This window comes from Engraulis encrasicolus, chromosome 18 (genome assembly GCF_034702125.1).
Source record: "Engraulis encrasicolus isolate BLACKSEA-1 chromosome 18, IST_EnEncr_1.0, whole genome shotgun sequence".
Lineage (NCBI taxonomy): Eukaryota > Metazoa > Chordata > Actinopteri > Clupeiformes > Engraulidae > Engraulis > Engraulis encrasicolus.
This window is the reverse complement of record NC_085874.1, coordinates 17,190,682-17,209,590: the sequence shown is the minus strand read 5'-3', so window position 1 is coordinate 17,209,590 and position 18,909 is coordinate 17,190,682. Positions and strand designations below refer to the sequence as shown.

The 18,909-nt window shown below is 42.6% G+C and overlaps 1 protein-coding gene across 1 annotated transcript; it reads left to right on the top strand.

Annotated features, from left to right (window-relative positions):
* Positions 1-1,770: 1,770 nt before the first annotated feature.
* Positions 1,771-15,664, top strand: LOC134468469 (zinc finger protein 235-like). Its single transcript, XM_063222388.1, has 4 exons — positions 1,771-2,000; positions 4,209-4,273; positions 7,803-7,974; positions 14,329-15,664. Exons 1-4 carry the CDS (start codon positions 1,853-1,855, stop codon positions 15,246-15,248), a joined length of 1,305 nt encoding a protein of 434 aa, XP_063078458.1. The 5' UTR covers positions 1,771-1,852; the 3' UTR covers positions 15,249-15,664.
* The last annotated feature ends 3,245 nt before the right edge of the window (positions 15,665-18,909 follow it).

Here is an 18,909-nt window from a genome sequence, read left to right as displayed (position 1 = left end):
CCTTTCTGGCCTGGAGATTAACTCGCCAGTTCTCCCAGTTCTCCCTGGAAGCACTTTTGCATATGCCCAATAGTCGTAAATGATAATGCCCAATAGTCGTAAATATGCTTATCTGAGCTGGACACCTTAACCTCCCTCTCACATTCTTTCAACAGCCTGTGGTCAACGTGTAGGTATGGGGTCAACTTGTGTCTCTCCCACGGGCCACGTGAACAGAGAAGCACATGAATGTGCAGAAAGCACCTCCAGAATATGCCAGAATTCTACAATATGCAGTATGTTGAATGTAGCAATGTGTTTAGTAGTTGATGTTGTGTATTTTATACATCTTACAATAAGTTCTTTAAAGGGACACTGTGCAGGAAATGGTCAAAAAAGGTAGGCTACTGCAACTATGCTGCTCATTGAAACTGGGCCTATTACCAAATTATCTTAACATAAAAGTTTACTAAGTAATAAACAAATATTTTCTAGTATGGTCCAAGTAAAGTCATTTTTGCAGCTAAAAATGGCTATTTTTTGAAATGCAAAATGGCGGACCATGGAGAAGATCCCCCTTTTCATGTATGAAAAGTGCAATTTCTCCAGTCATAATGAATACTTAGAATTTGATGGTGGTGGTAAGTAGCCTATTCATGAAAAAGGTAACATTAGTGAATGGGCGGCATGTATTCTGGAAATAAACAACTAAAAATCTCACACAGTGTCCCTTTAAAGATTAACAACATGAAAAACGTTATACCTCCAGTATGTTCAGATCGTCCTTGGGTATTGTGATCATAGACATAGGTTAATGTCTATGATTGTGATTGTCTTATTTTGTAAAGGAGGATGTTACGGGGTCTATTTTAGTTTGTGACTCTTAATAGAGCTAGAAAGTGACGTCACTTCCCCCGATTTCATGGGACCTCAACGGCGTTTTTAGCCGAAAATCGTAGCATGTAATCCAATGGCGGTATTAAAATGATATTTCGATCCCCTTCGAGTTGTGCCACGAGCTCCATATATGTTGTTTCTGATATTTTTGCTTAATTTTTCGTACGAACCCCAAAACTTTTTAGAAAGCTGTGTTTCTTCACATTTTTCATGCAGATGGCCTGGGAACAGATTTGATATTTCTGCATGAAAAATCTTTATTTAGCCTCTTAAACAGCATTGTAGCCCAGCGCATATCATGACTGAGATCGGAAGATATTTACTCGCTGCCATGTTGTTAGATGGTCAGCTTAGGTCCCGTGAAAGGCGGAACTAAGGGGCGGGACTTTCGAGCTCTATATGATATATACTGACCATTGAGAGTAAATAGAATGGAGGCCAAAATTCTATTTCATTGTTGAAGCCAAGTTGGAGCCAAGGTTGGACCCAAAAAGACCAAAAAATGGCCAAATCCCATTCATTCCTATGAGAGACATAAAACCCTGTATCTCCCTTAAATGCCACTCCAGGGGGATCATTTTTCGCTCAACTAGTAGGTCCCCTTGCTCTCCAACTTACCAGGGTGGTGATTTTTTGTGGTGATGTTTTATTTTAGAGAGATATTAAAAGTTAAATTGACCAATGAGAATCAGAACATGGTTTGATTGACCGTTAGAAGTCTTGTTGTCGTCCAATCAGCACCTGCGTTTAGCGTTGCTAAGGTGGAATGTAAGTTGGAATGTTCCCAAATCTGGCTTCAAAGCGTTGAATGGCAAATAGCGTTGATTTGGCGTCCATTCTATTTACTGTCAATGATACTGACCCCGGAAGTGGGGCTTTGTGATGTTTCCACGACTTGCATGATGAGACTTACCTCAGAGTCCGTGTCATTATTATAAACTTACCAGAACAAGAACCAGGTTACTATTTTACAACCATGGAGGGTGCAATATCGGTAATAAAAGTAGAGGTAAAGGAGGAGGAAATCGAATCAAAATGCTGCATTCCGCTTCCTAGACCGTTCAATGATGCAGGGGGAGGTGTTGTGTTTTCTTCAGATTGCAAAATTGAAACCGACTCGACAGGTGAGTCAACATCGCTATTTGCTCTGTCGAATGGCACATTGGTAACAGACGTACAAAAGTGTTTAAAGAAGAGAACTGTGAATTGCTGTTATGGGCCCACGTGTAGCCAACTAATGCTGCAACCAGGAGCTACCTACCACTTGATATCCAACCAGCAACTTAAACAGACCATCATGGAAGGACAAAAATACAAATCCACTTCTCACAGATGTCAGCAATGTAAACAATGAGGTGTAAACAACACTATGGGGTCATTCCACGCCAAATCAACAAGAGCCCGCGCACTTGGTTCTCAAAAAATTCTGAGAATATTACCAAGTGTACCCATGGTACTTAAGAGAAACACCATAAATGTATTTGAATGTAAGATGTATACTCTCCGTGTTACAGACAATTTTACTGGGGGAGGGGGGTGCCCATTTTGTTCACACTCTTTTTTTTGTCAAAGTTTACAAGCCCGTAGCTCAATAACTAAACAATGTAGGAAGCTCAAATTTGGCATGCTGGTACATAGATCGGAATTGTTTGTTGCAAAACTGTCAGTTTTGGTCTGTATGATCCTGCATCGTCATGGCATTCCCTCAAAGATGATACAAATTGCACTGGAGTTTTTGGCTGTGCTCTGTTTAGGCCTTCAGAAGACATATTTGTGCCCAACATAGCCTCTTGATTTTTTCCCCTTGTAGAGATAAGTAGAAACAGTCTCATGAAAAGCCATAAATAGAAAGGAAACTCCATCAGTGTTTGAACAGAAAACCTCACAAGTCTAATAAATCATTTTGGGTGTCATTTTCAGAGCACCAGAACACCTTGTAGGATTGTCAACAGATTTTTATTTTATTTTTTTCGTCATTCTCCATGATTTCTTCTTTTTGAAAATGCAAATGAGACTTGTCTTATGTGATGTTTTCTTTTGTAATTTCCAACCTGAACATGGGCAACATGCACATTGAGGGCAATATGTTTTCTATGCATTTCTTCCGCTGCCATCTGCTGGTCAAAAAGAGTAACAACATGACTTCTTGTGCCTGACCTACTGTCTCTTTTGGTGTGCGATCCTGCTCCCACATTGAACGCTCCTGAAATCATTGAAATTGAAAGGGATACCTGCACCCCTGCACAGGGACTCTCGGGTGATCATGTCTGGGCAAAATTTGCATTTGATTATTTAGTCTTTACATTAAATGTTATCGAAATCATGTTGCTCTCTTTTTGCATTTTGCCCATGTTCAGGGTGGAAATTACAAAAGAAAACATCACATAAGACAAGTCTCACTGGCATTTTTAAAAAGAAGACTTCATGGTGAATGAAGAAAAATATAAAATAAAAATCTGTGGACAATCCCACAAGGTGTTCTGGTGCTCTGAAATTGACACCCAAAATGATTTGTCAGACTTGTGAGGTCTTCTGGTCAAACACTGATGGGGTTTCCTTTCTATTTATAGATTTTTATGGGAGTGTTTCTACTTGTATCTACAAAGGGGAAAAAATCATGAGGCTATGTTGGGCACAAATATGTCTTCTGAAGGCCTAAACAGAGCACAGCCAAAAACTCCGGTACAATTTGTATCATCTTTGAGGGAATGCTATGACGATGCAGGATCATACACACCAAAACTGACAGTTTTGCAGCAAACTATTCCTATCTATGTACCAGCATGCCAAATTTGAGCTTCCTACATGGTTTAGTTCTTGAGCTACGAGCTTGTGAACTTTGACAAAAAAAAGAGTGTGAACAAAATGGGCACCCCCCACCCCCAGTGAAATTGGCTGTAACATGGAGAGTATACATCTTACATTCAAATAAAGTAACACTGTTTCTCTTAAGTACCATGGGTACACTCAGTAATATTTTCAGAATTATTTGAGACCTAAGTGCGCGGGCTCTTGTTGATTTGGCATGGAATGACCCTATGCGTTTTTTCATAGCCACATATCTTTGAAAGAGGCACTGAGTGCCAATATAATAACACCAATAGAAAAGTTCAGAGGCGTGTTATTACTCACTGTCAGTCATTACTCACTATGCACACACACAATGCAGGGTCGGATATGTCTCCTAGAATTTATGCACACACACACAATGCAGAGTCGAATATGCCTACAGTTTCACCATGCACACAGCACACACACACACAATGCAGAGTCGAATATGCCTAGAGCTACAGTTTCACCATGTACACATCTGCTGTTTTTGTCTTTTGTAGGCGGAGCTGACATCACAGAGCAGAACACTTTCTCATCTGCAGATATCAAAGCGGAACTGAAGCAGGTACGATGGTGCTTCATTCAGCATAGCCCTTATTCATTCACACATACGCAGGCCTGCTGGGGGAGGATGAGGGAATTGGAACCCCATTACACTGTATTCATCTAGAAGGTAGTGGCCCATTGGTCCCTGCCGTGGCTCCAACGGTAGGGCACTGCTGTGCTAAACCGGGGGCCTGGCTTCGATTCAGGCCCGTGGTCATTTCCTGATCCTCACCCATATTTCTCTCCCACTCGCTTCCTGATGAGTTTGCCCCATCCTAGTCAAAGCTGTCAGGAGCGCAGCGCGCATTCATGATCGTGTGCGGCTCGCATACTAGTGCCTAAGTGTACCCCCTTTAATGTTTTGATCAATAAAATTGACATGAAGTGGGTGTTCAGAATTTCGAACCATGCTGAACTATATAGCGTCCAATGGATCATTCAAACTTTGCTGGATGGAAATACCTGCATTGGTGCATCAGACCAGTGTAGTTGTAATAAGTATGAACAGTACGATAAGTTGCACAGTATGAACGATGGCTTTTAGAAACAGCAATGCCTAGTTCAATTCAATTATTAATTCCATTTAAAAAAAAAAAAAAAAGATTTTTTTTGGTCGTTTTCGTCTTTATTTGATAGGACCGTGTGAGAGGTGGACAGGAAGCGAATTGGGAGAGAGATGGGGAGGGGCCAGCAAAGGACCCGGGCTGATAGATTTAAGTAGAAGCATGCAACCTGGTTTTAGTCATATAACTCATGGGATTCCCAAAGAAGTACATGACATATCCAATCAAGGAAGAAACACAATTCCTCTAGCTTCTGCCAGAGGCTAGTCTTGTTAAGTTTTCTGTAATCTTGTTTTCAAAATTTTAGCACTCACTTGGTTAGTTTAACCCACCTATGCCTGGAGGGCCGTATTATCCGGCCCCCCATATCATTTTAATGTTATTCAGTTTCACATGAAATATTTTGAAATAAATATCAAATGAAATGTTTTGTAAACCACTTGGTGACCACTTTCAATATAGGCATAAAGTGCAGGGGGAAATAGTTTGTGTTCATAGTACGGCCCTTAGAGGACTAAAAGAGGACTACAAATTGAAATGGCTCTGGAAAGAAAACAGTTCCACACCCCTGGTTTAACCAAACAGGTTCAAGATTCAAGAGTTTATTGTCATTGTCAAAAAGGCAACGAAATTGTGTTTGGGGTACAATACTTAGTACTATAGCAGCAGGTTTTCAAGTAAAGTGCAGTAAGATGTAAACTCCTAAATACCCAACGACGGTGCTATTTAGGATCAGGAACACTTCCGCTCTGACCTGTAGAAAATATTTAATTTCATCCTATTTCCAATACCGCAATTAATAGAGTCCCAGTCGACTCTAGACTCTCTACGTCCAATGTAATTATGTGATTGCACTTAATTACTATCACTGTTATAAAAATGATTAGTCTACCAATCTCTGTTACGTCTGGGTTCAGCTAGTTAAGGGTTCATTTCTCGTTGGTGCTCCTCAGCACGCGACTTTTGGTTATTTGAGGGCCCAGACCTGCACGTAAGTCGTTAAGGAATGAGACAGAGGTCATGGTGCAAGGATGGTATTACAGCTATTAAAAGAGGTGTTTCCCCCGTGTCCCGCGACTGATCGACTGCCTCAGGTTAACGGGCGGAGGCTACACGGCCTAAAAGAGATGCAATCACCCCGCTCATACGTCCCAGTTTTCATGACATATTTCACCCCCAGGTAAACACCAGTGACGTCGGATCCAAATCTGTGTTGGTCCAAAGTGTGTGTGCCTCGCTCCATCCACAGGGAATGAGTCTTACTGCCGAATTACCAGTAACCAGAACAATAAACATATGCATAGACCAAACGGAATTCTTCCCCAGATTTGTATGAAAGTTTATTAGCAGACAAAACCTACTGTGTCAGCAATACGATTACGAACAGAATACAATGTTGAAAGAAGCCAATGCACTACCTAAATTAAGGGGAAAATACTACGTGAACAGAGGTCCACGGGAGCCCTTTACCGGGTTTCAACTCAAAGATTTGATCATTACATCAAAGTTTAATACTTGGTCGCCTCGTGGGACGACCGCAGCCAGGGACCAATGAGCAATCAGTTACCTGAACATGGGCTGTCCTAACGCCAAGGGGTTTGGCTTGGGAACTTTAGCTTCTAGCCAAGTTGTACTCAAATCCTAAAATACTACATTTTTATTACATTACCTAAAACAATTACAAGACCGAGACCTGTTCACCACCCAAAGTATTTCCATCAGATTGATACCAAACACATCATAGGGATTCTCAATACATCATATTAAGCGTTTACCACACATATTAATACATCTGGCCCACGTCTCTCCTGGGCACGTGGTATCTTTGCGCGGAATCCTGTGCACGCGCAACAGCTGGATATCTCCCTCACCGGAGGGGGCGAGTTTGAACAGCTGCGCGTCTCCGCACAGAGTGCATTGTCCTACACTGTGGCCTTGTGATTGAAACGCCAGATAAGCAAAGTTTGTCTTTGTAATTTAAAGATAGCAAAAACAGTAAATAAACACATGAATGGTAGAAAAGCAACGAAATGTGAGATTCCTCAGGAATCCGTAGGTAATGATTATGAGGATGAAGATGAGGATGATGATGTCAGTGGGTCAGAGAACGGTCAAGACAGTGGGGGGGATTACAAAGATGTAAAGTGACACCAGTGCTTGACACCCCCCTCCATCCCACTTAAATAAATACAATAAATACAAATGCAATAAAGATTAAGTGCATGCTCGACACCCCCCCTCTATCTCACACACACACACACACACACACACACACACACACACACACACACACACACACACACACACACACACACAGGGATGTAGGAAGCTAGCCTTGCGCGCCATCCTACGGACTTCCGCCAAAGGATTGGCTCCACTACTAGTCTGGCCCCTGTTTTCTGTGGAGCGATGTGAGCAGTATGGATCTCACCAGCCAACCCTTCAACAGCCAATAAGCAAATAAGCGGCCCACGTGGGGGCAAAAGGGGGAGGACGCTTGTGACGCTAACGTAAACGTCTGCGCCAATGCCTCCGGTCTGCGCTATGTTGTTGTTGAGTAACTGTCAATGACTGGGTGAGAGCTGTCCAATCATTTCAAATTATAACACAGTGCAAACTTCCTGCTTCCTGCAATCGTATCAGATCACACAACCTCCAGACCATGAATATGAAATGAAATGGTAGTATTATGGGATGGTGAGGACCAGGCTAGTAGGAAGCTGCCCTACCACACAACTTTGCTGACATTTTGGAGGATGGGACAGGAAGTTGAATACTTTTTTATTATTAAAAATTGGAATTGTGTGTTTAGCGACAGCAGATTTTGCGGTTGTCAACTTTAGGTGTTGTTCTACTGTATATAAATTCCAAAATCCCAGAATGATAATGATGTCAACAGGAAACCCTACAGATGGCAGATGTGCCAAATGTCCCGTTTTGTAAATGACTGTGAGGTTCATACTTTCGTCTCTCCTTGGGCTTTAGGAAGAGGACATGGCTCCAGTCCCGAGCAACGAGACGAACCATCCTCCTCCTGATCTAGTGTCACGGTACCGGCTCAGGAGGTTATCAGTTCCACTGGTCGACTGTTGCACAAAACGAGAACAAGAAGGAACAAATAGCAAGAAAAACAGAGATGGGAAAAGACTCAAGACTGGTAAGAGGCGTCACTGTCATACCACTGGCATGATTTTTCACTAGGTTGCTGGGCAGGGAGACATGGGGGGGGGACAAGGAACTGGCCATTTTAAAACATAAGTTATTTTGATATTCAATTTTTAATATTTCAATTTATGATAATTCATATTCTGAGGGTTGTTGTAATCCATGCTGTCTGTGTAATTTGTAGAGCCAGAAAAGAGCTTTCAAATAACACCACGGACATCTTTTTGTGACTTACACTGACTGATATAATCAAGGCTGAATGCATAGTGTCCTACCCTCATATGTAAACCTTCGCTAGTCTGTTTCTCCCTTAATATTGGTGTCAGATTCACACAAATGCAGTTCTGGGGTGCTACCTTGCTACTAAACAGGCACAGCAAGTATGATTGAAATCTGTGTCAGTCGGGTCCCAAAGTGTCTGATTTCACGTGAAATGACCCTATTGTGAACATATTTTTAGTAACTGTTGTTGACCAGCAGTGCTTGGACTAAAGCTGGGCTTACACTGTGCGACTTTTGCCCCGATTTGGCACTCGCGCGACTTTTTGGGAGTCGGGCCGATTTCTTGCTCAATCGCAGGTCAATCGTGAGTCTCGCATCGTGCAGTGTACATGGGGTAACGACAAGCGATTTCGCCTCACGATAGTGCAATTGCGGGGTCGCAAGAAAATCAAAACTGTTTGATATCCAGGTCGTGGCTCGTGCGTAAATCGCACAGTTAAAGCAGTGCTACGACCCGATTTGACACTTCACATGCACAAATGAATAGGGCCGTACGATTTGCTGTGGAGCGCGACCTCATCTGCACCTCAGGTGCGCATGTTCCCTCCTCTGCATACCGGGGAAACATGCCTGTCGCGTCGCGCAGAGGAAGCCTGTGGCAGGGCATACAGGCCATCACGGACTATAAGCCCGCACCACGAAGCTGTGACAACAACACCTCTCTGCTAAACGACCTGAACAGTTTCTTTGCCCGTTTTGAAGCACAAAATGACACTCATCCACAGAAAACTCCCCCTCCCCCCCATGATCAACCCCTGTACCTGTCCTCTGCCAGTGTGAAGAGGACACTCGCCACCATCAACCCACGCAAAGCAGCTGGCCCAGACAACATACCTGGCCGAGTGTTGAAGGATTGTGCAGAAGAGCTGAAGGATGTCTTCACAGACATCTTTAACATCTCTCTGGAGCAAGCAGTCATCCCATCACTTTTCAAAGCTGCTACCATCATACCCGTGCCGAAGAAATCATCACCATCATGCTTCAATGACTACCGTCCTGTAGCACTGACGCCCATAATCATGAAGTGCTTCGAACGGCTAGTCCTGTCACACATCAAAGCCACCCTACCCCCACCCTGGACCCCTACCAGTTCGCATACCGAGCCAAGCGATCCACGGAGGATGCAATCTGCTCTGCCCTCCATCCAGCCCTCACCCACTTGGACAATAAAGACTCATATGTGAGAATGCTGTTCATTGACTTCAGCTCAGCATTCAATACCATAATACCACAACAACTCATCAGAAAACTGGACAAACTAGGTTTCAGCACCTCCCTCTGCAACTGGCTGCTGGACTTCCTGATGCAGAGACCACAAGCAGTACGGGTAGGGAATAACACCTCAAGCACCCTGACCCTGAGCACGGGGGCTCCGCAAGGTTGTGTTCTCAGCCCCCTGCTGTTCACGCTGCTGACACATGACTGCACAACGACCCACAGCACTAACCATCTAGTGAAGTTTGCGGATGATACAACACTGGTGGGCCTCATCACTAAGGGCGATGAGACCCACTACAGAGAAGAAGTAGACCTGCTGGCCAGATGGTGCAAAGACAACAACCTCCTGCTGAATGTCAACAAGACCAAGGAGATTGTTGTCAACTTTCAGAGGGTCCAAAAACAACTGCCACCACTGACCATCGACGGTGATGCTGTGGAGAGAGTGAGCAGCACCAAGTTCCTTGGAGTGCACATCAGCGACGACCTCTTTTGGACCACCAACACTACATCACTGGCGAAGAAGGCCCATCAGCGTCTCTACTTCTTGCGCAAACTAAAGAAGGCAAGTGCTACACCCTCCATCATGACAACATTCTACAGAGGAACCATAGAGAGCGTCGTGTCCAGCTGCATCACAGTGTGGGGAGGAAGCTGCACGGAGAAAAACAGGAAGACACTCCAGCGTGTTGTGAACACAGCGAAGAAGATCATTGGAGTACCACTCCCCTCCCTGCAGGACATTTACACCGCACGCCTCACCCGAAAAGCACTGATGATCATCAAAGACACAAGCCACCCTGCACACAAACTGTTCAGCCTCCTGCCCTCTGGAAAGAGGTACAGGCGCCTCCGTTCCCGTACCACCAGGCTTGCAAGCAGCACGATGCATCAAGCAATCAAGATACTGAACACTCAACCCACTCTCCCTTCACTGTCAGCCTCTAGCCAGCCAGGCCACTGACAACGCTCCCCCCCCCTCATCCCCACCACCATATCTGCGACTGAACATTCCACCTGCACTACTACATCTGTGACTGAACTTTCAACCTGCACTAACTCAAAACATACACATGCACACACACACACACACACACACACACACACACACACACACACACACACACACACACACACACACACACACACACACACACACACACACACACACACACACACACACACAAGCACACTGCACTTTCTGCACTAAACCCAAACATACACACACTGACACACAACTCATACTCACACACATACACACACACACACACACACACATACACAGGTACACACACACAGACGCACACCGCACTTTCTACCTGCACTAAACACACACACACATACACACACACACACACACACACACACACACACACACACACACACACACACACACACACACACACACACACGCACACAAAACACATACAAACACACACACACACTTACTGCTGCTGGTGTATTTAATAAAAACCTTTTTTAATTATTTATTTCTTCAAATGCTACTATTACTATGTCAGAACGCTATAAAGGACTTTTAGAAAAAAGAACAACAAAATACCTCCTCTTAATGTATGTTCTCTACAAGTCTTCTGTTGTCCAGTCTTGCACTTTAAATGTCTGTATGAGCAATGTCTACGTCCATACTGTCTATGTCCATGTATGAGTACTGTCTATGTCTATACTGTCTATGTCCTTACCTAGATTAGTCTATGTCTGCATGGGAGAGCAAGAAACGCAATTTCAAATTCTTTGTATGACCAGTGCATGTAAAGAAATTGACAATAAACTTGACTTGACTTGACTTGACTTGACTTGAAGCATTTGGCTCGCATCCGACTGTCGGCTCGTATAGTGTGAGGGCGTGAGTCGTGAGATGTGAACTTTTAAATAGTGAAATTCCATCGTGCAGTGTGAGCAGGAGCTTAATACCCACGAGCGAAAATATCGCACAGTGTATGCCCGGCTTAAGGATGACCAAGTCATCTGCATACATGATGTGATTCATTATAAAGTCACCAGCCCTACAGCCGGTTCCACGCCTATTTATGGACATAGACAAATCATTCATGTACACGTTAAAAAGAAAAGGAAAAATTCCGCCCTGTCGGACACCATTGGTGACAAGGAATGGAGCAGGGGTCACATTCCCCCATTTCACCCTCATTGTCTGATGTGAATACCAATAGACCAGTATTCTAGTTGATAAAAAAACAAAACAGGGACACCGCTTATAGTCCAGTTTTAAAAATAAGTTCTTATGATTGACTCGGTCCAACGCCTTGGACACATCAATGAAACACAAACATTGAAGTATTTGTATATTATATTCAGGGCTCTAAATTAACGCACGCCAACACGCCAAATGCGGGTGAAAATCCATTTTGGCTAGTACAAAAAATCATCCACTAGCCAAATTGGCCGGTAGACTCTAGCGCGCGCCCGAACGTCAAACAGCTGCCAGCACAGATCTGTGGCTGACTGCCGTCTGATGAACGTAAAACGGCGCCTACATTACCCATGAACATTAGGCCTACCATCATGATGTAGCCCACACCCATTGGCTGGCCGTTAATCACAATAACGCAGCTTCACATTCATTGGCTGCGTGTTAGATGCCCGCGCTGGAACTACTGTTGATCAAATATTTTCAATGAGCGGACTAGCGCGGATTACTTCGGTTTTGTAGGTTTTGGACGGGTGAAAAAGAATGTGGCAGTGGTTAGAGCAAGGTTATGTGTCGGTGAATGCAACTTGCAACTGTAGTGACGCTGGAATGCAGTGGTGGTGGTGGTGGAGCGAAAACGGTATGAGTGGAGGAGCATGACAGCTGTCTGTCAAAACCGTGTAGCCCTGCTGTCAGAAGTCGTCTGATATTTGCGAGGTCCTCCTCGCAACTACCTACGATGGAGTTGTCGTTTCCTAATAATGCCCACGCCATCGGAAAGACCATGCACGAGTTTGACATGGATGAACGAGTAAGTGAAAAAAAAAAACGGTAACAAAAAACTAGCGACGCTATGAAAGTAGCAAAGTAGGCTAAGCTGGTGGTCTCCGTGATGTTATTGGATGTTTAGGCTACTAGTTATAGCGTAGCCTAATTATTGTCATTCCAAGCGCATGATATTAGAGTGAAGCAAGTATTAATCCTGCAGGAACCTAAAGGTGTGAAGCAGCAGCAGCAGCAGCAGCAGCATAAAGAAACACACAGTGCAGACATCATACACATCGCACTGAGTTGTGTGTGTGTGTGTGTGTGTGTGTGTGTGTGTGTGTGTGTGTGTGTGTGTGTGTGTGTGTGTGTGTGTGTCCTCCTCTTCTCCTCCCCACCCCTCTCTTCTGTGCATTGTCCATGGCATTTGGCCTACTGTGTGTGAAGTTTAAGTGATACTGTGTGGGGGATATGAGGTTTTGTAGTGTTTGGTTGTGTGTGTTTGGCTAGTACATGTTGAAAGTCTGGTATGTGTGCAACATGTGTGTTGAAGGCATGCTGTTTTTGTGTGAGGTGTAGGCCTATATACTGCATGTGAGGTTTAGGTGATGGTGTAAGTTAATAGGCTAGTGTTTGGCTGTCTGTACAGTATATGGTCCAGCGTAGGTCTGGTATGTGAGAGGCATGTGTGATGCAATTCACTGTTTTCAGAGGAAATTGAATAAAAAAAAATGAAAATGCAGGTAATAAAAATAATTACTATATAATTATAGAATAAATTGAACATTATNTTGAGTATAATGTTTATATTGTTTATCTGTGTTGAGGATATAGTTTAATGGAATAATTAAAAGCAACATAATTAACGCATGGTTTATTTTGGTGAGATAAAAAAAATGGCTAGTTGACCTTCCATTTGGCTAGTAAGAAAAAATGTCTACTAGCCAAATTGGCTGGTGGTGGAAAAAGTTAATTTAGAGCCCTGATTATATCTATGTAAGATTTCCTTTAAAACATATACACAAGTCTGTGCCACAAGTCTGACATCATTTCTCGCTGGCATACTTGATATGTTCAGCTGTAATATTGTCTAGACCACAGGCCTTATTGTCTTTTAACTTCACCATTGCTTCCTGGACTTCAGCAGGAGTTACGACAACATCATTATTAAACTCAACATTATCCACTATAAATAAGTCACTTTTTACACAGATCCACTCACACTGACTATATATTGGAGGGGAGAGGGGTTTTGCAATTATTAACAGATTTTACTTCTTTCCAGAAGTCATTAACATTATTCTTTTGCAGCTTCATTGCGAATGAATCATTTCTCATAGTATTTTCATTCCTTTTAATGTAGCGAAGTGCACATTTAAGCCGGGCATTTGTGCATTTTTTTTAATCCTCAAACAAGGGGCCATGTCTACTTTTCCCTGCCTTAGCCCACTTACATAAACAGGAAGTCTACAACAACATTAGGACATTCACACGGTAGAGAAGCTCATGGAAGGATATACTTAAAATCTGAAAAAAACTATGAGGGGTGTACTCAGTTCTGTGAGACATACATTCCTCATAGATTAGCCACACCCACAGACTTAACAAACATTTCCCCATCATTCTATTCATTCACATTTTCAAAAAAACATAAGCACAATTCATGATCATCCCATAAAATCTGAAAGGGTGTTGTGGGGACCTTTTGATGTTTCCAGCTGGTATGACTTTTGTGGAATGATCAACTCCTGTCATCAAAAGCTATGGTCTAAAGGAGGCACTGGAGGCTAATGTCTTGTAGTCTACATACAATATGGATTTATTAAAGGCATACAGTATAAACATCTGTATGAAGGTTTATGACGAATGGTAATTATGTTTGTATTTTCTGTGTTTGTTTTGTGCGGTGGACAGAAACAGAATCGCCTCCATCTGCAATCCCCAATTCCACAACCATCCCAGACGCAAAGATGCACACATTGAAGATACACAGCCCTTCTGTTAATAGTAAGAGCGTCAATACAACGAGATGCCTGCAAGTACAACAGTCCATTAACACTGAAGAGAAACGCTATAAATGTGGACAGTGCGGTAATCGTTTTTCAACAGTAAGTACTCTACATCGACACCAGCGAAGTCACTCAGAGGAGAAACCATACTATTGTGGACAGTGCGGGAAGTGTTTTTCACAGGCAAATCTACGTCAACACCTGCAAAGTCACACAGGGGAGAAACCATATCGCTGCCAGCTGTGTGGTAGTAGTTTCTTACACAAAGGACATTTCAAAAGACACCAACGTACTCACTCGAGAGAGAGACCATTCAGGAACATCCCAGACACAACGACGCACACGTTGAAGATACACAGCCCTTCTGTTAACAGTAAGAGCGTCAATGCCACGGGAAGCCTGCAAGTACAACAGTCCATTAACACAGAAGAGAGACCCTACAAATGTGGACAGTGCAATAAACGTTTTTCACAGTCAGGAGGTCTTCAAGTACACCAACGCATTCACACAGGGGAGAAACCATACAAGTGTGGACAGTGCGGGAAACGCTTTTCAGAAAAAGGAAATCTACATCAACACCAGCGCACTCACACAGGAGAGAGACCATATCGCTGTCATCAGTGTGGTAGTGGTTTCTTACACTCAGGACATTTAAAAAGACACCATCGCACTCACACAGGAGAGAGACCATACAATTGCCAACAGTGTAGTAAAAGCTTTTCTCAGATGGACGGGCTCAAAAACCACAAACGCACTCACACAGGAAGTGTTCTGCCTCCCAGGCAGCTTGAAGTTCTAGTTGTTTTTGCGGCCCCCTGTAGGTAATGTTGTCAAATGTGGTATTGCAGTAGGAATTTAGAAATTAAGGAACAAAGAGGAAACAGGAAGTAGTTTTAGCACATGTTCCTGTCAGTTAATGGAGAGGTCAGCAGATCATAGAGCTGCCTTGTCATCCATCGACATCTGTTTGGTTTGAGCCATGGAAAACATTGTCTGTAAGTAAAAAAATATTATTAACACGGATATCATTTAGTTATTTTTATGTTGCTTGACTAATATCTAGATTTTTGTGCATTAGCATTGCTCAGCATAGGATATGCTCATTGTATCACACATCCACGATGAGTAAGTAATTGTATAAGAAATTAATTTGAGGTCCGTGTACTTTTTCGTTCATCCTTTATTCTATTTTGGAATGAATGATGAAATTCAAAAAAGGGTGCGACTTCTTATTTGGTTTAAATCAGTGCGAGCAGAAATGGCTGTATTTGGTTTTCAGCATGTATTGCCTCATATCAAAATAGTATTAGAACCTTGCACAACATTTTTGATCGATTTTCAATTAGCAATATTTGTTTATTCATTTATTGAAATTCATTTCACTGATGATAGTATCTAGGTTTAACTACTAATTAATATTTAAGACCAGAATCAGTGCAATAGTTGAAATTCAGAAATGCAAGGTTTATTAACTTGAGAGAGGGAGAGGGAGAGGGAGCCAGGCCACACAGGCCCATCTCAAGGCCCCCTTCCCCCTCTATATCCAAAGGTGTTAATAGCAGGACAGGTACAAGCAAGAAGAGAGCGAGAACAATGCCAGTGGCTGAACTTAAAAAGACCTCCACAGGAAATGAGGTCACATTGGATGATGTCACATACAATGATAGTTTTAGCCAATAACAATCAGCACCAGTGATTCATAACTATCCCCTGGAGGCTTATTGGGAAATTAACCTTTATTGCCTCTTACAAACTAAGAGAGAGTTGTTCCTTCATGGATAAAACAATGCATGGACATCCAAATGTAATGTATCAGATTGGGGGGCAATATTCAGATTCCTTCACTGACTCTATCGTTTACTCGGAAGGATACACGACCATCGCATAGCCTACCTAGGGACCATAGGCGCATAAGCAAAGACGCTCCAGACATCCAGCCAGGGAATAACAGAAAAATAGAACAATGAAAAAACACATCCTTGGCATGTGCAGAGCAGACCTAGCATGTACAGAATGCGTGACACGAGTGATATGGCCAGCCTCAAGCGTGCAGAATGCCTGTCTTATTAAATGAGCAACATTCTAATCTGGACATAATTTTTATCGCTTAAATCGATAACCTTCATAGCTTATTATAGGCTACATCACACTTAGGAAATACACCTTAGGGAACAAATAGTCCAAAGCAGTGGTGTAATGTGACAGCCATGGTTATTGTAGGAGGACATATTTATGACTATTGCTCGAGCTGGATCCAATTAGTGCAAGACACAAGGAGTTATTTCCCTCAGGGAGGAGAGCATGCTGCATGCCTTCTTCCTGGGCCTCTTTGGTGTTGACTCCTAACTCTTTGAAGGGCATCGGGCTGCACACTTTGTTCAGACACTTTTTTAAATCTCACAAGAGAGACACATACGTTTTAATAAACAGACATTGAAGGGACGCAGTGGAGAGTTACTGTGTTGTTCTCTTAAAACCTGGTACTGTTGGTGGGTGGTAAGGCTGGGGTATAAAGCCTTTGTCTTTCTTCCTCCATTTTGTCATTTTCAGAGAAGGGATACATTTTGAATTGTTAGCGAGAAGCTGCCCCCATGCAGATTTCATTTGCAAATACTTTGTCAGTTTTTGGACTCGGTGAGACTTACCCTCCCTTTGTCTTTTACTTTTAACTCTTACTTTGATTTTATACTTTATTTCCTTTCTTTCTTTTGATCTTTTGTAATCCTTCTTTTATCTTAAACACTTATAGGGCCCCCATATGGCCTGCCATGTCATAAAAGAAGAGTGCCCAGGGGCAATTGCCCTGCTCGCCCTCCTTATAGCTCTACCTCTGCTCCTTATCCTGCGTTTGTTGATAAGCTCACTCCTACCTCTTCATAGCAGATCGGCCCCGCAGACTGGAGACATCCAATCTGTCATTATTGACAGGGAGGCCACACCTCCACAACAACATAGGGCAATTTTAAAGCATGTCACACTTCAACATCAATGTGACCCTCTGATGAAGTTATACCGTTGAAACATGTCAGGTAAAAGATACAAATAAAAAACTTTTACATGTCTGAAGTTATAGAACAACTTCAGTGTTCAGTGTTATTAAAACAGTTAGACATAATGAACGTTATAGTACATCTATTAATCCCCTGAGAATACTTGCCATAAGTTTGTGAAGGAGTCCTTGAAACTTTGATTTAAATTAAATCATTAAAAAAAATAACATAGGCCTACTCCAAATATTTTATATTTGCTAGTTGTCTGCTGATGTTGCATAACCTTTTGGATGTTTTTGGGAATACATTTTTAAAAAAATTGAAATGCTACCAAGCACCCATTACAAAGACCAGGATCTTGGAAAAGGCTGAAGGAAAAAAAACTCAGGTACTGACAAGTGCAGGGTAGTGTGAGCATTACAACAGCATGTTGAAATTGGCTGAAGTTATCCTTTAAGTTTAAAAAGGATGATTAGAAGTAATCATGATATTAAAATATATAACAACAAAACATGCCAAGGCACTAAGGACAAAAGGACAAAACAAAACAATAGGACATGTGTATGTCCCCGGTTCTCTGAAGGAGAATGAGAGACACTACTCTCTACGGAAGGTCCTCTTCCTAGGGGACATCCACCAAACACCATAAAATCACTGCCGACAGGCAAAAAGACCGCTAGGCCCCGCGTTGCCGTCTTCTGAGAGGAGCGTAAAAGGTGGCGCGCGCTTGCGCAATTCCTCTTCCACCATCAGATCAGTGAGCTTTCTGGACGAGAAGGGAACGGCAGAGAGTAGTCTCTCTCATTCTCCTTCAGAGAATCGGGGACATATACATGTCCTATTGTTCTCTTATCAGTCGAATTCGTTCGACTACTCTACGGGATTTACAAACACTCCTGATCGTAACACAGACGCCCAGGGGTCACCATCGAGACCAAAGTGACTTACAATCGAGGATGGACACAAGCACGAATGGAGGGAAGGACAGTATTGCCTCCACTTTCAGTAGGTGGAGGCATGATAAATCCTCTTTTTGAGAATTGTAGTGATTACTTACAGTGAGAAGTTGACACCTTACTGTCAATTATGTTAATTAGTGAAGAAATGTGAACCTGAAAAATTATTTAGGTCAAAGGTTAATTTTATACCCAGTACACTTTCAGCTCTTATCCGATATCAACCTAATATAAAAGTAATTCCTCATCTTTTTGACACAAGGTGCACTATTAAGAGCTCATGTTTTTTTCCCCCATAAAAGTTTGTCTGAAAGAGACTGTAAACATCTCTAGGATAGGGAGTGGGGCCACATAAAACAATACCACTGTCAAAAAACTAAGCAAGGCTGGGTCAAGAAAGTGCTCATCAAAGACACTTGGACCAGGTGATATTTCATTTAGAGTCTATTTTTTCTGGTCATAAACAGATTTTGCATGGTCAAGACATGATGCTGTCTGTGTGTATGTAAAACGACGAAATATGTGAAACTATTTGAATTA